At 44.2% G+C, this 21106-nt stretch overlaps 1 protein-coding gene across 1 annotated transcript; it reads right to left on the bottom strand.

Annotated features, from left to right (window-relative positions):
* Positions 1–2761: 2761 nt before the first annotated feature.
* xpo1a (exportin 1 (CRM1 homolog, yeast) a) lies at positions 2762–20800 on the bottom strand. The gene is made up of 25 exons (XM_048248783.1): positions 20092–20800; positions 19173–19302; positions 18900–19001; positions 18695–18767; positions 18454–18515; positions 18295–18339; positions 16467–16648; positions 16117–16165; positions 14939–15058; positions 14180–14308; positions 13303–13461; positions 11941–12138; positions 11091–11229; positions 10018–10199; positions 9388–9544; positions 9033–9196; positions 8408–8542; positions 7716–7899; positions 7135–7241; positions 6625–6819; positions 6287–6455; positions 5392–5526; positions 4572–4731; positions 4223–4319; positions 2762–3496 (listed from the first exon to the last, which is right to left on the bottom strand). The coding sequence occupies exons 2-25, from the start codon at positions 19296–19298 to the stop codon at positions 3350–3352; spliced, it is 3216 nt and encodes a 1071-aa protein (XP_048104740.1). The 5' UTR covers positions 19299–19302; positions 20092–20800; the 3' UTR covers positions 2762–3349.
* Between the last annotated feature and the right edge of the window lie 306 nt (positions 20801–21106).

Below are 21106 nucleotides of genomic sequence, written 5' to 3'. Positions count from 1 at the left end.
CATGACATCGAATCAATATATCAACACATCCATACAAAAAGGAGGTACCCAACTGATTTGAGAGGCTAATCAGAAGAGATGACCTAAAGGTAATCTGGAAGGTTACTTTGTCTAAAATGGCCATATCTAAAATGTATTTTGTAATATATTGCAATAGATTGCTCACAGTGAGTAATGTATTCCAAATATTTCGGATTACATCAGCATTGTATTACATTTTTTTAATAGTGAATGAAAAAACAATGTGAAGCTATGTGAAGTTTTAAGATCCATAGCAACCCACAACCCTGCTTTACAGTGTGGATTGATTAATATCCGCTTAATTGCTGTGAAACACTGTTAATGTGCTTGTGTAAACCTACATCAGATGTTTTAAAAGACTACAGGCTTAAAACATGCTGGCTGAATATAGGCACTACAACAAAATAAACGTTACATTATACTCTCCCTGAGAGGTTGTTATTTAGGCTATCAATATAAACAGGGGGGACGAGAAATGAGACACCTGAGAGATACAGGCTACATGGTTTAGTTCCATGTGTGCAACTGTATTCTGAATATCACCCATTTAAATAGTCACTGTATTTAATACTCATATTTTGTGTTTTATGTAATCATGTTCCTCACTTTCCAACACTGTGGGGTCAATTCCACATGATGTCATCCAAAGACTGGACCACTACTGCATTCCTGTGGCTACCTGAGACATGATCACCAACAATTATTTATTGTTGTGTGTTTAACATTCAGTGTGGCCCTTTTGAGTGCGAGACAAATTCCCCTCAGGGCAATAAAAGTTTAATTCATTCATTCACACCTGGGAGGGTTCAAACTCAGTTCACAATCACCTGGCAGGATCTTTGAAAGGTATTCCAAGAGGGCACACCATCTCCCCCATCCTGTTTATCATGGGCATAAACCTCTATCACAACAGCGGAAGGCGTAACTCAAGGCCCCATGCTAGAGTCAGGCATTGCCCAGCCCGCACTCTGAGGGTTCATGGATGACATCACAATAACAACCATGTTGCATGTCCAAACAAGATGATATATTAGAAACCCTGGACAATGTGGGCAAGGATGTTATTGAACAGGAGTTCGAGAAGGGCAAGAGAAATAAAGGATGAGGTTGAGTCTAAAGGAGAAATAAAGGGTCTATGCTCCTCCATACATGTACAGTATATTTCGCAATTTCACAATTGTTGGGAAGCACACAACACCCCCACACATTGCTGCATTGATGACAAAATTTCCATCATGCGCTGTGTGCCCAGGACACGGCCACAGGACTATACCAAGTCTATTATCATTCCATCCTCCCAGTAGTGTTTGGGGGGCCGATAGTAGACCGATGAGTGGTTGAAGTAGATCAACAAATCTTATATTCCACCTGGCTATGGCAGCACAACCTTCTGCCCTGGTTTCTTTGGCTCCTCACAGCCTACGAGTTCCCCGTGACTGCTGTAGAGGGCATCGAGGACACCTGCAGAGACGGCTGGGAATTTCCCCCAAGCTTCTGCTCCGTGGGCCTCTACATCTTATCTGGCCAAGTACAGCTCCTCCGGTCTTGCAGTGGCGGAGGGATTCATAGGGGCTAAATTCATTCTCATGAGTCTCATTAAGCCTGAGAGACAAAGGGACCTGGTAAAGCAAGCAAGGGGTCAGACTCAAGATTAGTGGGACAGTGGGCAGCCAACACAGAAGGCAGTGAGCGCTCTGAAGGTACAGGACGTCATGGGGGAAACCCTTGAGTCAGTCGAAAAGGACTCGGTTCTGCACTCTTCCAGCAGTGGGGGAATGCAGATTTAGGACCTGGCCTTTGGCTGAAGAGCAGGCCTGTGTGGAGGAAAGACGGATGGCAAGGGCAGTGAAACAAGTGTCCCTGGGCGCAGGGGCAAAATGGAGCCCTTCCGTATTTCCTTCTACTTGCGGATCTGTGTACGCCACCTTTCCTACATCTGGGGCTTTAGATGAAAAAAAAAAAAAAAAAAAAGCACACCAACACACGTCAGGTTTGTAAAAATAACCAACTTTATGCTCCCATAGTACTAAAGACTTTACAAACAGGAACGATATGCACATTAACTCTCCTGCCTCCTTTCTGCGTGGCGCTGCCGTTTCTCGACCATATCCCTTTCCACAACAGCAGCAGCCACAAGGTCACCTTCACCCTGTGCTGCCCATTAAAAAAAAGAAAGAAAAAAAAAAAGAAAAAAAAAAATCCGAAAAGAACAACATAAAAAAGCAGCCTCTTTCATTTCAGAAATCCTCCACCATTCACATTTTTCTGCCATTGGAGGGGGGTGGGGGTGGGGGTGGGGATGGGGGTGGGGGTAGGGGGTGGGGGTGGGGGTGGGGGTAGACCCATTGACTGGTCCGGCAAGTTCCACCCCTCAGATACAGAGAAGAGAAAACAAAAACAAAAACAAAAGAAATTCTAACAAAACAGAAAGACCTCAAACAAGCACATGTTGTGAACCATCTCCCAGGCACTCTCTCTTACTCCTACATAGAACCTGTGTAAATGTATATTACATATAAACAAACAAACAAACAAACAAACAAACAAACAAAGGTTCTTGTTTGGGGGGGGGGGGTGGTTGGGGCACACAGGGGGGGGGGGGGGGCAAAGAACAGTGAGTGAATTTTGTTTTTCAACTTCATGCATCTCTCTTCAAAGAGAGTGGAAAAAAATATACGTGTGGTAATAATTATATATATATACCGTATGTTAATGTATATCAATTCAACACAAGTCAAGATGGATATCAGACAGACAACACACTAATTTATTTGTATAAAATGCAGTCGTGTGTAAAAATGTGATTTCGGGGACAGTGGGGAAACGCTACAGAGGGACAAGGGAGGACGGGAAAGGGGGTTAAGGATGGTGCAATGTAACGCTTCTCTCGTTTATAGATTGGCATTGATTTTGGTCGACGACAAAACAGTGGAGAGACTCCACATCACCACTTCATCCATCTGTTCCTCCTATGATCAATCTCATTTTAGCACGCACACACACACACACACACACACACACACACGACACACAAACCACGCGCACACACACACACACAGTTTTGATCAAGGGGAGTTTCCACGACCCCCGAACAGTTTTTTGTTTTCTTCCTTTTTTTTTTTTTTTTTTTTTTTTCAACCTTTTTTCCTGAAAAATCAAAACGAAAAAACAAACAACAACAACAAAACAAATAAATCAAAATCTGTACAGGTGACTCGTTCACACGCCGTCTTGTCTTCCTCTTCACTCTCTCTCTTCTCTCTCTCTCATTCATGCGGTGTTGCTTCGGTGTTTTCTTCTAATGTTTGGCGTAGCCTCGGCAGGATGCTCAGTCGCACATCTCCTCGGGCAGCTCGTGGGGGTTGAGTATGCCCGGCACGGACATTTGCAGTTTGTGCTTCTCCTCCTGGGCCTGCCTCAGCGACGTCTCCCGCTCCTCCAGGAACAGGTCGCTCGTGTCCTCGCCGGCAAACTCCTGGAACAAGACCGACAGAGGAGTGGAGACATAAGCTTTTTCTGTTCGACACTAGAAAGCATGCCTGTCAAAAGATCCAGGGTGATCGAAACGTTGCAATGTTTTTAAAAGTAATAAAGTTTATATTCTTGGAGCAATTGAAGTGTGCAGACCACCCTTCTTCTAACACTAGAAAGCACCAACACTTCCATGACAACTACAACTGCTGAAGGGGTCATTTTGCCCCTTAGGCTTTCAAACTGTATTCAAGCATTATTTTCAAACAGATAAATAAAAAACAAAATGCTGGGTAACGTCACTTCTGTTGACTTTCAAACAAAACAGAGAGCTAGCCCGCTACTTCCTCCACCTCCCTCCTGTGCTGCTCCCGTGCAATTGAAACTCTCCTAAACGCGTATTTCTTCTGTGATTTGCTGGAACAGTTTGTTATGTTTTTATGGGCTAGGTATGCCCAGGTTGTTTTTGTTGCCGTTTTTGGAGCCTGGGCTGTCCACAGAGATCGCATTTTTTTACAGTGTATTCAGGACACAGACAGCTAGTGGTTGGTTAGGTGATGCTTGCAGTAAGTGACAAAATGTTTTAGCCTAAAAAACGCATGGCATTGTTTAGAGCACCTTTAAGTCACCTCATTTGAAGAAAAACTTCTAAGAGACAACTTTAGAGACACTTTACATGACTTATTTTGGTGAACAGCAGTGGGTGGGTGAACAGCAGTGGGTCACTGACCTTGATCTGTACGAGGAAGTCCCTCAAATGCTCTTTGAACGCAGGAATGTCCTGATTGAGGCTGAAGAGTCCAGTGACAAAGATCTTCACCTGGGCACTGCAGACAAGCACACAACCAACAAGGAAAGTCAGGAACCGACCATTAAATGACAGCTGCAACTGTGACATTACGCTAATACTTGGAATATACAATGGAACTACGGTCATCGCAGTCAAGCATATCGATTTAAATAACGTTTGTGTAATTTACTGGGGAATGAAGGTCTACATGGATGTTTCATATGGGTGACCATTGACACTTTTGTCTAGTTGTGGTTTTGTTGACTATTTTGTTTCTTGTCCAACTTACTCCTGCAGATGGGGGAAGGCTGTTTTGAGCAAGTTCGCCACATACTCCTGCACGTAGCCCTGGTTGTTGACCGCTGAGACGGTGTTGAGAGCAATGCTGATCTTGCCCTCCTCCACCAGGTTAAACATGTAGGCCAGGATGGAGGCATGCATGGTCAGGCCTAGAGAGAGGCACACAGGGGTGTTGAGCATATGCATCAAGGACACTAAAGAACTGATCTGGGACCAGTGTTATTAACATACAACATTACCATCATTTGATTTAAGGACCCATATGTAAAATGGACAAACAATACATTACGCAGGGTAAGAAATCCTACTGAGCAACCAAAGATCTTACTGCAACACTGTTGTAGAAGACCAAGTTTGCTCTAAAACAAGATCACAATTATCTATCTACTCAACCCTAGCATCAAGGACACTAAAATAACTGATCTGGGACCAGTATTATATATATATCATGTTAATATGACTGGTATGTAAAATTTACAAACTCATACAATTATGACATATCTATAACTGGAAAAAAAAAAAGTATAAGCTTGTGTCTAATCGGATACTTAAAAGCTTGATCTTTCTACTTGTCAATCTGTGCACCAAATTTCCTCCATTTTACTACACAGGGTAAGACATCATACTGAAGTCATACTGAGCAACCAAAGCTCTGACTGCAACACTGTTGTATAAGCCCAAGTTTGCTCTAAAACCAGATTCAGGATAGGCAGACACGATAAACATTTATCCATCTACTCATCCCCCACAAACCCTTTCGACCTCAAGGCCGATCTCTGTAGATCTGAGACGGTCGCCTGGTGACTCACCAGCCGTGTGAGACGTATCCGTGACGACGGAAAGGATGTGCTGCAGGATGTCGCAGAAGTAGGTCTGGTAGAAGCTCTGGGCAGCCGCCTCCTCCTGAGTGACATTCTGGAGGAGCGTGTAGAGGATCTGCAGGCCTGCAGGTCAGAGGGGCAGACAGACAGAACAGACGCGTTGTTAAGAGAGGGACTGATTTAGTTCTACTCGTAAAAGAGGTCTCGGAGAGACAGAAACAAGACATGCGGAGAGATGAAGCCCGATGGCCCTAAGCCGTGACACGTTCCTCGTTAATGAAAAAAAAGTGTACGCAATTTCAGAAAGTGAGGAAACGTATAAGGCTAAGGAAGTTTAGGAAACATTAGAATGAATCATTGGCCACAGTAAGGAATTGTAGGCAAAAAAAAAAAAAAAAAAAAAATTTGAAAAGCATAAAGCTCCCAAATTTTTTTAAAGGGACACCATGCAAGCTTGATGCTTTTTCTCTACGAAACTCCCCCTCGCTCGGTCTGAAGCTCTTTTCCTTTTCTTTGCGTCTTCCGTCAAGGGTTTTCGCTGCTTCTTCGCCGGCTCTGCCATTATACACACGTTTGCAACAATCACTAGCGTTTCGTTAGCCTGCCTCTGTGCTGTAAACTGATCCTGCTTCGGTCGGCGGGTAGGATACACCGAACTTGCAAGTGGGATATTCTTCCTACAGGCAGTAGGGGCGGGCGAGAGAGCCTTCATTCGCCCCGTAATGAGTCATTTAACCATATACCGACTTACGAAGATGATTAATTAACACGAAAACGTTGCCTGGTGTCCCTTTAAGCAATCAATTGTTTTTTCCCCTTCGAGCTAATTCAGAATTGCTGCATTTCAAACATTCCTGCTGTTAGCAGGACAGGTGTTACTGACCGGTGTCAGCCACGTTGCGCATGGTGTGCTTGAAGGCCCAGATGATGGAGTCCAGCACCAGCTTGAACTGAGCCGGAGGGATGGACAGGAATGCAGGGAAGCACTGGGAGTTGACAGCCTGCAGCAGGTAGAAGAAGTGCGTCCTGTGCTCGGGGTACTCCTCAAAGTCCTGCAGCGACAATGAGCAAACACACACAAACAAACAAACAAACATAAAATTACATTAGAGGATGTGCTGGTTAGGTTTGGCTGAAACAGCTACAGATACTTTTGACGGACAAAAAGAAGCATGAACTGAGTGAGCTTAAAGGCAAGTGCTGGAACAGCCCGAACCTCACCTTATTAATCATGTTCAGGGTACATTCAAACACGGCATCAAATATCTTGGGGATCTCTCCGGTGATGTGCCCTCCCAGCTTGTTGACAATGGTTGCCATGGTGCTCAGAACCTCCGGTTCTCTGGCTGCCGGAACATTCCGCTGGTAGTCAATCAGGACGGCCTCCAGCAGGGGTGGGACAAAGTTCTCTCCAACCTGTGAGAGCACAACAGAACGGGAACAAAGGTTGAGACACATGGAGAACATGAAAGAACTTCAGACAGGCTATTAATGTCAGAAATGCTAGCCAAGTGTACTCGCTCATCTTCAAAAGTAAGTTTCTGTATATATGTGCAAGAGTAATGTCTATAATTGACACTTATATGCTGTTCGTCATGTTGCTTTTTTATGTTATTTCTCTGTTCAACAGCTCAGTTAAAAAGACCTCTTTAGTTAATGTGAGACAACATCTCTCGTTACATTAAAAAGAGGACAGTCTCAGAAAGTACATGTGTGCGTTTCCTGACTGACCATCTGGGGGTCGTTGGAGCGGCTGACCCAGCCGGAGATGAGCTTCAGCGTTTCCCTCTTCACCGTGCGCATGCTGCGGATCAGCGGCTGCTTCGTTACCATCTCACCTAAGGTCACAGCACAGAGGAAATGACACAACCCACAAACACAAGGAACTCAGAAAGGTACAAAACCCATAAACAAGTTGATAAAAGAGGACATTTAAGGTGCTTTCAAATTTGCAAACTTTTGGCAAACGTTCTAAAAGCCTAGCAAACAGTGTTCTGTTTGTCTTGAGTTTGCCATGGCATGAGCGTTTTTTAACAAACATTCTGTGGCGGTAGTTTTTTACTGTTGACATGGAATGTATACACAAAAGCTTTCAAATTAAGCAGTTCAAAGTAAACGTGTTCACCAAGGCACGCGACTGTCAAACAATGAAAAAGCACCTCAAGGCCTCATCATGGCATTTTTAACATTCACAGTTAACAGTTACTTTTTACTTGGTTTATACTCAGCAGGCTACATTATCAAAATGACATACAGTCCATAACTAATTTATCTTTCTAATCACTCTTAGACACACACAGAGACACACACACCATTGGTCTGTATGGCAGAGGAGATGTTCTCGCTCAGGCACTTGTAGACGTTGAGCATGTCCAGGTAGATGCGCCCCAGCTGGACCACGAAGGGGTGTCCGACGGCCTTGCAGGCGCGCACGTTGGTCTTCAGGATGCTGCCCAGCTGCCGTACCGTCTCCGGGTCCTTCAGAATGTCCACGTTCTGACAAGACACCAGTGGAGGATGGTCAGGGTCAGAAAATGCATTATGTATGTACAGGCAACACTACACTTTTCCTTCATTTTTGTGTGTGTTTGTGTGTGTGTGTGTGTGTGTGTGTGTGTGTGTGTGTGTGTGTGTCCAACTGGTGGAATTGGCTAGGCAGTCGAGTTGGCAAAGTCTGTAAAATACTCCTGCCGGAGGACGGGGGCCAGAAAATGGCAACATAGCCTTTTTTTGTTTTGTTTTCGTAATTAGAGTACAATTGTATAAACGGTACAATACAATAATGGTTTAATCTTCACTACAGACATGCATGTACTGATCATATTATGCAATTAGCTCTACAAATGATGGCATTTGCACAGAATGAAATATTCTATAACAGAATTCCATAGACCAAAGAACACCATGCATTTCCATGCATCCTATTGTTGAGATTTATCACCAGTGCCTAAAACCCCTGGGTTGCCCCAAAGTGCCTAAAAATACCTACATTTCCCACACTCACCTTGGTGGCCTGCTGGATGATGCTGTCCCACACCTGGTTGGGCAGCAGCATGTACTTCTCGATCAGGTGCTCCTGCACAGTCTGATCCGTCTGCGCCCCGATCATGTAGCCCACCGCCTCGTAGAATGTGTGCACCTGTGCCAGAATAGGAAATAACAGTGTTAAATGAGGAAAAAGAATGCATCAACTGTAGAAAATAGAAAAAAAATGAGATCGATATAAAAGACCTGGTCAAAAAAAAAAAGCTGTTGTCAAAAAGTACACATAATTTACCAAAGCCCCGTTACTTCTGATTTCTCATTTTCATAAATTAAGCAATCAGGCTTTGGGTAAATGGTTGTGCTACAACTCCATGAACTCATTACAACAGCCTTAATGACAAAGTAATGCTGACGGGTACCCTGCACCAGTGAGATGTCTGTAGGATCAACCATTCAACTAAACTAGCTGATAGTTTATGAATAATCAGGCTACTTCTCTGTTTAGCTGCTGGGTTGGACTACAACGACGACTACAACTACTACTACCTACTTCTACCATTTATATAGTGCTTTATCAAGGCACCCAAAGCCCGTTACAGTGAAGGGGGAGCCTCACTAAGCTGCCAGGGTTGAGGGGTGCTGACCTGCTGTGGCTGGAGGTCACAGATGATGGTGTTGATGTTGTTGAGGATCTCGTCGATGAAGGGCATCACCTCGCCCACCTGCACCTGCACAAAATGCCGCCGGCACTTCTGGGCGATCTTGATGAAGGTGTCGCAGGCCATGTCCTGCACGCCGTCGTGGGTCTCTGCATCGGTCAGACATATCGGAGTTAACAAGAAATAGGGACACATCGCTAAACTTCTGCCCTGGAGCAAGATTGAATATTTACTCAATGTAAATACCACTCACACACACACACACACACACACACACACACACACACACCTCTTATGATTCCAATTACATCATTTATAAATGGGGGTGACCTGAACTCACCGTGCATGAACTCAAAGAGCTTGTTGACCACAGTCTTGAGGAACTTCCAGTGGGCGCGTAAGAATCGTGGATACTGTCCAACGATGTACATGATGTTGGAGGCGATGATGGCTTTGTTGTCCTTCCCTCGTTTCTGCTCACACAGCCCCAGGAGATCCTGCAGCACAGGACAGCCGAGACACACACACACACACACACACACACACACAACATTGATTTCCAAAACTACATAAACTAACTTTACTTTGAATGTAGCTATTCTAGGTGGTAGGTGGGCCCAGACCGGTTTCAACTTGCTTCAATTAGGTCGAGGGCAACAGTCTAATCTGAGGTGTAGGAGCAGATGCGCTGCTGAGATGCGAGCAGCAAAGCAGCATTACTGATGTCTCTGTCCCCTTTCATGTTCCTCTGTTTCTTACGTGCTTGCAAGCAGAACCAATGCAAGCACGCCTTTGTGAGAGGGTTCAGACGGAAAAGCTCAGACAGCGCGTCCAAAAACGAGTCAGCATAACAAGAGTGCATTTTTGACAATGTCTTAAGACACAGACTGTGTGTATGTGTGTGTGTGTGTGTGTGTGTGTGTGTGTGTGTGTGTCAGAGGCTGAGCAGGTCAGCAGAGCGGAAGCGGACCTTGATGACCGTGACGAGGAACCTCTTCTCGTCCTCCTCGTGCATGGCCCCGCTGATGGAGCCGATGGCCCAGCACAGCGTGTTCAGGTTCCGCCACGACCACTCGGTCCCGTTCACCTGGTTGTGCAGCTTCTCCGTCATGATGCGTTCCGTGTCGGCGTAGTCCAAGTGAGTCAGGTAGACTGCGGGAGAGATAGAAGAGGAAGTGTTATAGCAGCTCGTGACCAAAAGATAACCTAAAAGATGTAAAGCCGCTACATTTTTCTGGTTAGCAGCCAAATATGCTAAATCACCAAATCAGCCAGAACATGCTGACAGCTGGAGTTAACATCCTCTTCTGGGTTTAACTGAAATGGCACTGTCACTGTGATGCATGTGTTTTTATTGGTTGCTCCAAGTCCATCCAAACTGCCATAACTGACATGAAGACAGTTCCAATTTCACTGTTCCAAGACAAACTTGATTCTTTCTTTTTCTTTTCTTTCAATCCTTTTTTATAATGTATGTGTGTGTGTGTGTGTGTGTGTGTGTATGTGTATGTGTGTTTATTTTGTATGATTGCTTCAAACATGTATTTGCACTCCGCTGACTAATGCTGATCCATGTATTGGTAAGGGATTGGGGGTTAAGGGAACATTTGACCATTATTGACCAATGCTGTGTAAAATCAATGTTGAAAAATCAATAAACATTACATATTACAAGACAAACTTGAGAGTAAAGCTGTGGGAACCCGAGGCACGTGCCATAATGCAACAAACCAGCAAACCAGCGTTGAAATGGCAACAGTTCAAGAAACACTTAGCAGAAAAGCTGTAGGAACCCGAGGCACGTGCCAGAAATGCAGCATGTAGCAAACCAGCGTTGAAATGGCCCGAGTTAACTTTTATATTCCTCTTTTTCTTACATGCTTGCAAGCAAAACCAATGCAAGCACGCCTTTGTGAGAGGTTGAGTGGGTGTGTGAGCATAAAAAGAGTAACCATAAATCATTGCATGAAAATGACACAGGTCACAGAGTTCATAGCTCACTGTGTAACGTTTAGTGGCCTTATTCAGGATTGCCTAGCCTACCTAGCGTCTCTCTCATGTTCTTGTAGAGGTTGATCGAGTCGGTGTCCTTCATGAACTCGCGCACCACCTCGCCCTGGTCGTTCTCCACCACCAGCACCTCCTCGGGCTTGGCCATGCGGCTCACCATCAACAGACGCACCTGCGGACGGGACAACAGAGATCATTTACGCTCGGCGCCAAAAAAGAACCGGACACAAGACACAGCCATGCAGCTCACTAATAAGTCCGCAGAAGGCATAACAAGCTCGTTCATGCTCAGCACTAAAAAATAAACGTGGATACGGCCGTGCCGAGTCTTCTGACCATACTTCTGTCCGGCCTTTCATCCGTTCGCTTCTAGCTTACAGATACAGACGGAACGGATCAGCATGTGAAACAGACGTGTCTTTTCGTACGAAAAGGGACCGTGAGCTAGGCTTCAGCCGACAGGACGAAGGTCAAGAAGATCTGAGTCGTAAGACAGTGAAGAGGGGCATGGAGTTCTTGGAGAATTATTCACAGATGGAGTGGGAGTATTGTTATTAGTGCACACAACTTCAGGGTCAAAGAGATAGCAATGGTCTGTCCCACGCAAAACAGCAACAACACAGGCATCATGATGAAGATACTGGTACAGACAGAGAGAGAGAGAGAAAGAAAGAAAGAAAGAAAAGAAAGAGAGAGAAAAGATAGAGAATAGATAGATAGATAGATAGATAGATAGATAGATAGATAGATAAAGATAGATAGATAAAGATAGATAGAGGCAGAGAGAGAGAGAGGGAGACATAGACATAGACGCATCCACACAGACAAACAAGAGCAATGAGCACAGCCCTCCTCCCCCCCCCCCGGTCTCACTCTCGCTCACCTTGGAGAGCACGGGCAGGTAGAGGTGCCTCCGGGGCGGCACGTCGAAGCTGTGGCTGCCGGAGAGCAGCGGCGAGGTGGACGTGGAGAAGGGGCTCTCGCGGTACAGCTCGGCCGCCAGGTGGTTCCAGTACTCCAGGCAGATCTTGAAGATCTCCGTCTCCTCCACCTCCGACACCAGCAGCATGTAGTGCAGCGCCTGTGGAGCCCAGCGCAGGAAGTCACACGTCACACGCTGTTCTATTGCCCTTCTAGGCCATTATTTGCTATTACCGTTTGCTTTTGCTTATGTAAAGCACATTGAATGACCTTGAGTGCAGTTCAGCCATAATGGTTTACAGCACTCCACTGACCTAGAACACAATCTGGCCCATACCTCAATTCCAGCAGAGAGAACTTAGGCCCTTTACAGTTTAAGAAAGACGCTATCACATTACACCCAGTATGCGCTATGAAATGCATTATTGTCAATGGCTTAAGCGCGCAAAAACTGGTCTGCCGCACATTTTGCCGTTTTGCCGCTCTTGTGTGTACCGCGGTAAAAGTCCAATCAGGTTGAATTTTGACCGCGGTGCGCAGTAAGTCGTTGGTATTTTGCGCTGAGCCCAGCGGCAAGCACAACAAAAGTCTTTGGGACGTTACTTCAACCAAGAGCAACCTAGCGGCGAGTGCAGTGCATACCGTGTGCAATGTGAAGCCCCTTTACTCTTAATAATGTTAACTTGTTTTATTTGTTATATAAATAGGAGTTTAATTATATTTGGTGGACTATATGGAGCCCATTACATGTAATTTCAAGGCCTGGATAAATGGCTGAATGTGTCTATACATATATTGTGCATACCTGTGTTTCACCACTAGAGATGTTACGCAAAACCAATGGGAATGTCTAGATATCATACAGTGTGTGTGTGTGTTTTTTTTTTAAGGGTGTGTGTGTTTTGTCAGTGTTTCCCATCCATTGACTTATTTGTGGCGGCCCACGACAATATCTACATTTACCACCACACAATGATTTTCTATGTTGCACTACTTAAATTGGATGAAATCTAATGTGCACCTATGCGCAGCCTCTCCTTGTGTCTCTGTCCCTCAACAAACCTGCATGCATGTTAAAAACTCTGAACACCCCCCGTCACCTACCACCACAACTAGAAATCAATTCTGTAGAAAACACTGTTTTTAAATGTTTTAAGGGTGGGTGTGTGTGTGTGTGTGTGTGTGTGTGTGTGTGTGTGTGTGTGTGTGTGTGTGTGTGTGTGTGTGTGTGTGGGTGGGTGTGTGTGTGTGTGTTTTAAGGGTGGGTGTGTGTGTGTGTGTGTGTTTTAAGGGTGTGTGTGTTCGTTCCCCATGCCGTAGGCACCTCCATGAGTGTCTCCCTCAGGTTGGGCCGCTTCTCGATGAGCTGGCCGTGTTCTTTGAGGAAGGTGCAGAGGAACAGGCTCAGGTTCTGGATGAAGTTCTGCTCGTCGTCTTTGCCGTTTGCATACGCCACACGGATGTTGGTGTTCAGTGGAAGCATCTGTCAACAGATAGAGAAGACAGAATAAGAGAACCTGAATTCGGGGAGGGCATAATGTTCTTGAGATTTCAACTCAAAAGTCAAGTTTAGAACAACGACTAGCACACGGGTCTCACACACCACAAGATCACAGATAGAGATAGATAGATAGATACTTTATTGATCCCCAAAGGGAAATTCAAGGACACATCTAAAGACATGAATTATATTATACTAAGAAACATCAATAATGAGCAAAAACCTTTCTATTTGTTTTGTTTTTTCCACCCATACCACCCAAATACAAACCCCTTGCAATGCAATTTAGGCAGCCGTGGCCTACTGGTTAGCACTTCGGACCTGTAACCGGAGGATTGCCGGTTCGAACCCCGACCAGTAGGCACGGATGAAGTGTCCTTGAGCAAGGCACCTAACCCCTCACTGCTCCCTGAGCGCCGCTGTTGATGCAGGCAGCTCACTACGCCGGGATTAGTGTGTGCTTCACCTCACTGTGTGTACACGGTGTGCTGACTGTTTCACTAATTCACGGATTGGGATAAATACAGAGACCAAATTTCCCTCACGGGATCAAAAGAGTGTATATACTTTTACTTACAAATTCAGTTAAGAGGCCAGGTTAGGTCCAAGACAAACCACTAGAGGGCAACATTGCACATTGGTTCTGTGTCTATGTGCATGCATTGTATTGTGTGTGTACTGAGGCCGAGCTCTTGGTTACCTGTTTGAGCTGCATCATGGTCAGACTGAAGAGGTTGACAAACTGCTCCTCGTACTGGTTCACACTGACGCCAGCAATCTCCGTCAAGCACTTCAACGTCACGTTGCGGAACATCGGCACATTCAAAAACTACAAAAGCGAAGAGGAACACACCCCAATTTTCAGCCGTGTTGATCACGCTCTCGTGGCAACAACAGTTCAAGAAACAGAAAAGCTGTAGGAACCCGAGGCACGTGCCAGAAATGCAGCATGTAGCAAACCAGCGTTGAAATGGCCCGAGTTAACTTTTATATTCCTCTTTTTCTTACATGCTTGCAAGCAAAACCAATGCAAGCACGCCTTTGTGAGAGGTTGAGTGGGTGACCGTTAAAAAAAATAAGCTGATCACTGGAAGAAGACTTAAAGGAGAATTCCGGTGTGATATTGACCTAAAGTGTATTGAAACATGATATCGGCTAACTAGCGCCAGATTTTGGAGTGCAGGGGACAAGCCGAGATGGGCTATGAGACATACGTTCACACTCGGTATCATGTTTCAATACACTTTAGGTCAATATCACACCGGAATTCTCCTTTAAGGGTCTATGGTATAATTTCAAACCAATGCAACAAGCATATTTTCAAATGAGGGTGCATCTCCATGGATATAGAACACAGCTATATGACAATGTGGTCACTTGAGGTCATAATCCATCGTATCTATCTACATATCTAGTCAATGCTCATATCTGAGAGGGGACTTTGGCAGGAAACACGCACCTTGTACACCAGTGTGCTAATGAGTTTGGTCTCGAATATGTAGCCCAGTGGAATCCAGTTGAGGAAGCGCAGCAGCGTCTCCAGGGTGGCATGGACTAGTGGTGCATTCTGGGAATTCTCCTGTGGGGTGGGGAGGGGCAGAAGATACTTGATTAGTCATCATCATTTCCTGATGCAATACGTTATGTGTCTTTCAGTTGCTACTTATACAAAAAGTCACAGTGGTGAATTTGAGGGGGGAAACAGCTGATCAAATACACCTCTCTCCCTTCATTGCTTCTGGGAGGATGGTGCTGATCTGCTGGAAGAGGTTAGTTTAGTAGTGTAGCAGTAGTAGGAGGAGGAGGAGGAGGAGGAGGAGGAAGAGGAGTAGTCCAACCCAGCAGCTAAACAGAAAAGTAGCCTGATTATTAAACACAGCAGTTTAGTGGAATGGTTGATCCTACAGACATAAGGATGGTAGTGTAGTGGGTGCACCAAAGGCTCAAGCACAACACAACCGTTGGGCCAAAGTGATATGGCCGAGTAGCTCATTTGCATCCGCAGGCCCTGGGCAACCATTCCCTTCCTGCACTGGAGGCTACATTGTTGATAAGCTGGAAAAGGGTATTACCAGAGACTTTCTAATGAGGAGACAGAGCACTTAAAAAGTCTCCATAGAAATGCATGGGGCTAGTTTGTAACGGCAGTTGTCTACGCATATCGCACCCCTTCCGCGGCAAAACGTCGACATGTGAATACATTGAGCCAATTATGTGCTGTGTTGTGAATACATTGAGCCAATAATTTGGTGTGTTGCGAAGACATCGTGCCAATCGTGTGTAGTGATCTTGCCGCTGGAGCAAGATTGGTGTCGTGAAGCCTTGCGCACGTGTATTTCTGCCGAAATAGATGCCTGATAAGTGCCCAAAAAGTGTTGCAATATGGCCACCAAGTGGAGGGACTTGCCCAAAAGAACTTTAGTATTACTCAGCACCAGGCCACTTCCTTTCTTTCCCATTTGGTGAGAGTCACATTGTGTACAAACACTGTGGCTTTGTTTGTTTGTTTGTTTTTGAGTCAACACACAGAAAGGAGAAATTGACTGAATGTGGATTACAAATCAAGGGCAGCACCTTTCAACAACAACACAAAGTCAACACTCAACAACACAAAGGAGGACGAAGCAGCTGACTCACCATGACAAACTGGCAAAGCTGGAATATTTGGGAGAATTCGTTGCACATGCTGTAAAGAGATAAAAAAAAAATAAATTAAAAGATTTTGACAACGTGTTTGTGAGACGGTGGTTCTACTCTAAGGTTGGGACTGAAACTTAAATAGACTGTGTCTGTTTGCCACTAATACTTATCTTTCGACTTGAATCAAAAACTAAACATAAATTTAATCCTTTACCCAATTTTTCAATTCAAAATCATAAACAGTTGACCTAAGTAGCAAGTACTACATGTCAAGTAATGAATCAAAACACATGGATTAGTTTTAACATTAACCTTTATCCTTAAACTCATGATCGAGGTCACGTTACCTGTCCTTCAGGTGTTTGGCCTTGACCTGGGTCATCTGTCCGCTGGAGAAGTCGAACACCTCCTCGCTGAGCAGCTTAAGGATGATCATGTTGTTCTGACAGAGGCTCTCGCTGGTCCGGCTCGCCCCGACGATGTCACTGATGAACGTTGGCCAGTGCTTGGGCCACTCCTGCTTCAGGATCTACAGGCAGACAGACAGGCAGACGGAGAGACAGAGAGGCAGACAGAGACAGACAGAGAGAGACAGAGAGACAGACAGGCAGACAGAGAGACTAAGTTAGAGCAGTTTGCTTCGGGGGAATCCAAGCATTCACACAAACTCCCCATGTTCAGCACATCCTGTCATTGACTACATAGAGCAGTATGCAGTAAATAACTATATTTTCATTATTCATGATAAAGTGCCCTACGCAGTGAAAGAGAGGGTATTTTGGAAACAGGGTATGTTCTCCCTGAGGGGTACCCCAAGTAAGGGTTTTGTGATTAACCTTGGTGAGTTAACTCAGAGCTAATGGACAACACAAGAGTCTCACGGCCTCATTCCCATAGCGAAAACAAAGCCACAGGGCTCTTTTCAGGGAGGTCTGCTACTTCATCTAAGTGAACTTGGTCTCTAAACCATGTACTTGGAAATACCCCCAAATCCATTTTAGCATACATAAACACATACCATATACAAACATCTGACCACTTCATATAGTCAACCCCAGTCAACAGTAAGTGGCACCTTGTACTTTGCACAAATAGTGCCCTTATTATTGAACTTCACCAATACATAAACATATACTATACAAACATCTTCCCACTTCATATAGTCAACCCCAGTCAACAGTAAGTGGCACCTTGTACTTTGCACAAATAGTGCCCTTCTTATTGAACTTCACCAATACATACTATATGTGTAATCTTATAATTACTTGCATGCTTTGGCAGAGGTATTGCACAACATTTACTTCCATGACCTATTTACTTTGTGCCAAGCATTGCATACAAACAACAGTCAGGCCTAACCAATTCAGGGAATCTATGCTATTTCCCTCTCGGACTGTTTAACCTTGCTCGGCTTACACACAGTACTATGCATATATTTTATTTATATCTATCTATCTATCTATCTATCTATCTATCTATCTATCTATCTATCTATCTATCTCAACCCACACACACACACACACACCTTGAATTACTCCAAACTAAGGGTTGAGTGAAACATTTGCATTCCAACAGGTCCAGCCAGGCAATGCGGCTGCTGATTGGTCAACTCTCATACCTGTCATCTTAGTGGAAAACACTGTGGTGTGTCGGGGCAGCCATCCAACTTCATACCAACTATAGTCTTCCTATTACCTAGTTAATCCTCCATAGCCGGTACTCTGGGTTACTGCCCCCACCCCACCCCACCCACCCCACCCAATTCCCCTGGGGGTGGATGAAGCAATGCTGATGGTCAGTGAACTCAGTTTCCATATTTAGACGTTTCCCTCATCAGTGTGGCATGACAGATGAGCCATGTGCTGACAGCAGTCTACCTTTTGGACAACAATAACGCTATCTGAATTCTCTATGAACAAACAACCTCTTCTGCCCTAGACCAACAGGTCTGCTACGCGGCTAGAGGCTTATCAGCCAGCCCCCGAAAACAGTACTATTCCATAACGACGCTTTGTGATTGGCTATCCTGGCTAATTTCCCTCACGGGTTCAAAAGAGTATATATACTTATCAGTCTAAATATGTTCTGTGCTTGACTGTTTTCAATAAGAGGAAGGAGGGTCACACAGAAGAGTAGAGAGGCCAGCTGACACACGATCAGGGGTAGTGGATTTACCTGGACAAGGATCATGTTCAACTTGGCGATGTACACTCCCTCTTTCTGCAAACACACAATAACAAATAAACATGTAAATAAATAGTCCAGGAAACATCCCCTGCTAGATCTGCATATAAACTGCACTTTTTATTGCCTGTTTGGTGAGACATTCCTTACCTCTACGCTTGTCGGGTCAGACGAGGTCTTGATGATGAGCCCCACCACATACTTCTTAATACCTACAAAAATAAGGAATTAAAATAATTGATTGCACTGTGGCCAGCTAAGATTTTATTGTGTGTGTGTGTGTGTGTGTGTGTGTGTGTGTGTGGGGGGATCCTAAATCCCTTTTAAATGCTTTTAATGCATGCTTTATGTAATGCACATGATGCACTCTGTGAAACGGCTTAATGCTCACCGTCACACTGGTTTCTGGGTAGGATTTTCCAACGAGTTTTGATCACTGTCTCCAGAATCTGAAGTGCATAGTACTACAAGAAGGAAAGTTCAGCAATATGGAAAAACTTTCAGAATCATTTGGTGGAGAATTGCGTAAATACTACTTGACCTCATTTAGTATTAAACATTCAAAATTAAATGGGAAGCTCTGAAACTGGGCATACCTTTGTCTTCATGTTCTGTGAGAACTCAAGAATGGTGTCCACTCTTGTCCATGCATCAGGATGATCTTTCAAATTAGTTAAGACTTCCTGTGCCATTCGTTGCTATGGGACACATGGAAAAGTACTGGTCAGTGTGGGTCACACACACAGTTCTCACGGAAAGATCTCATGTCAGTGTTGAATGACACTCTTCTGCCCATCATGTGATTTTGACAAATAAACGAATGCTACACTGTGCCTTAAGGTTGAGTATTGGCTTCTAAATATTCTCACCTGTGATCCCACGTCGTAGTACATCGAATTGACCACATTGTCAAGTAAGTTGATGTCTAGCTTCTGACTGAAGTCCAGCAGCTGACGTGCTGTATGGTCCGCTAACATTGTCATCTCTGCTGGCATAGAGCTGCGAGAATGTTCAAAACAATAGGTCAGTGTTGACATAAACACATAAATTATTGGTTTGATTAAAATTTACGAGCCACTCGATTTATAATAACATGATTTCATATATTTCATATCACAAACTGGCTCGTAGTTTCACTTCAATGAACGCATGCTGACCTTCCCCGTCTTTATTAAGATTTTATTAAACTATGTATTGGCCAAATGAACAACGACGTGATAGTAGTTAAGTGAACGTAACATTATCAAAAAAAAAAAAAGTCCATAACGTCATAGCTTACGATACAAGTAGCGATAATGTGCAACATGTCTAATGTATGTGGTGGACATATTAATCTTAGTGAAGATTGCGGAACCTGTAGTCTAAATGTTAAAATACTTCAGGTGGTTAGCGTTAGTTGATCATTAACACTTTCTTAGCATCTTCGTTGATTTGAGGCTCAATAATTTCGAAACGCATTTGTCGTTGTAAATTAAGCTAGCAAAGGCTAGCAACATTAACGCACTGAGCTTTGCCAGTGGAATGGTTTGCTAGCTACGGAATCCAATGACGGACAAGCATCGCACTGCCATGCATTGCTTTACGCATGGCAGCGCTGGTTCATTCAAAAGCTTTTAGTTTCGAAAACAAAAAAGTGTAATAAATGTATTGTTAGTGGTAAAAATAATAATAGCATGTTAATTTCTGGAATATGTGTATTTTAATTTGATTTCTTAAACAAAAACACCATAGCTAACGTTAGTCTTTTTAGCTGACAAAGTTGGCTAACTTGCCCCTTACCCAACTTACCTGATTTAAAATACTCCTCGTGTCGATGAAAGAATAGCAGTTTCAGGGCAACTCACTGGCTATTTGGTTCCCTACTTTCAAAAGTCTTTCTTTATCAAAAAAAGTTATCAATGTTCCCGCAAATTCTTCAAAAGGTAGCTGACGTTCACGCTAACGACAGTAAGTTATCTCATGATAGCAATAGCAGTATCCTGACGCTAGCTGGTGTTCTTGCTCATTAGCAACGTGATAGGTCTTACAGTTGCTTAGCAGCTGGCTAATAAACTAGCGAACTACATTACACTATTATCTTAGACCAGAAGAGTATTTACTTGCAATTATTGTGCATGTGGTCAATCCCCATCTACGTAGAAGTGTCTATCGTTATCCAAGTAAGTGCTTACTGACGCGTACAATGAATTCGATGTAGCTACGAATTAGCTAGCTACGGCTAGGTCCCCTGTTAGCAACTTAGCTTGCTATGTATGGCCACCAATGACTTCTGAGTCCTCAAGCTAGCAGGCTAACTATATTTACGGTACCATAACTGAAGACGCGATTCCTGCCCATATACACAAAACAAATCAGTCGTTAGTTTATTACTTTAACTATGCAAAATTATTATTTTAAAGTAGAGCTCTTTGAAAGTGAAAACCCAGCTCTTCTTTCTCCCATCTCATGCATCAACCCAAGACCGGTTGAAACCGGTTCAGACTGGGATATTCCATCTCGGTTTAGTTTTCAGCCCATAGCGCCGCGTAAAATTTGGACTGTGGACACACCCAATGCGACAGCAGATTGGCTGGTTGCTACAGTTTGTAACAGTTTCCCGGTCTTTTTACGGGGCAGTAACATTGTCACTCCTATAGCCAACACATTACTGCAACATTTGTCCTTGGTCTCAAGTATGAGGCGGGTTTTGAGATACAGACATACGAGGAGCCATCACGACCCTGAACAGTTTGGAGTATTACCAAAAATATGCTCACTATATCAGACCAGGCATCTGCCAAAAGCGTCTTGTGGTTTACAATTC

This window comes from Alosa alosa, chromosome 7 (genome assembly GCF_017589495.1).
Source record: "Alosa alosa isolate M-15738 ecotype Scorff River chromosome 7, AALO_Geno_1.1, whole genome shotgun sequence".
Classification (NCBI taxonomy): domain Eukaryota; kingdom Metazoa; phylum Chordata; class Actinopteri; order Clupeiformes; family Clupeidae; genus Alosa; species Alosa alosa.
This window is presented reverse-complemented; position numbering and strand designations above follow the sequence as displayed.

Coding starts and splice junctions, on each gene's coding strand:
- xpo1a (XM_048248783.1), bottom strand. CDS start 19,298: ATGCCAGCAGAGATGACAATGTTAGCGGACCATACAGCACGTCAGCTG. Junction 7,900..8,407: donor TCATCCAGCAGGCCACCAAG/GTGAGTGTGGGA, acceptor GTGTCTTGTCAG/AACGTGGACATTCTGAAGGA. Junction 6,456..6,624: donor CCCTGAACATGATTAATAAG/GTGAGGTTCGGG, acceptor TTGTCGCTGCAG/GACTTTGAGGAGTACCCCGA.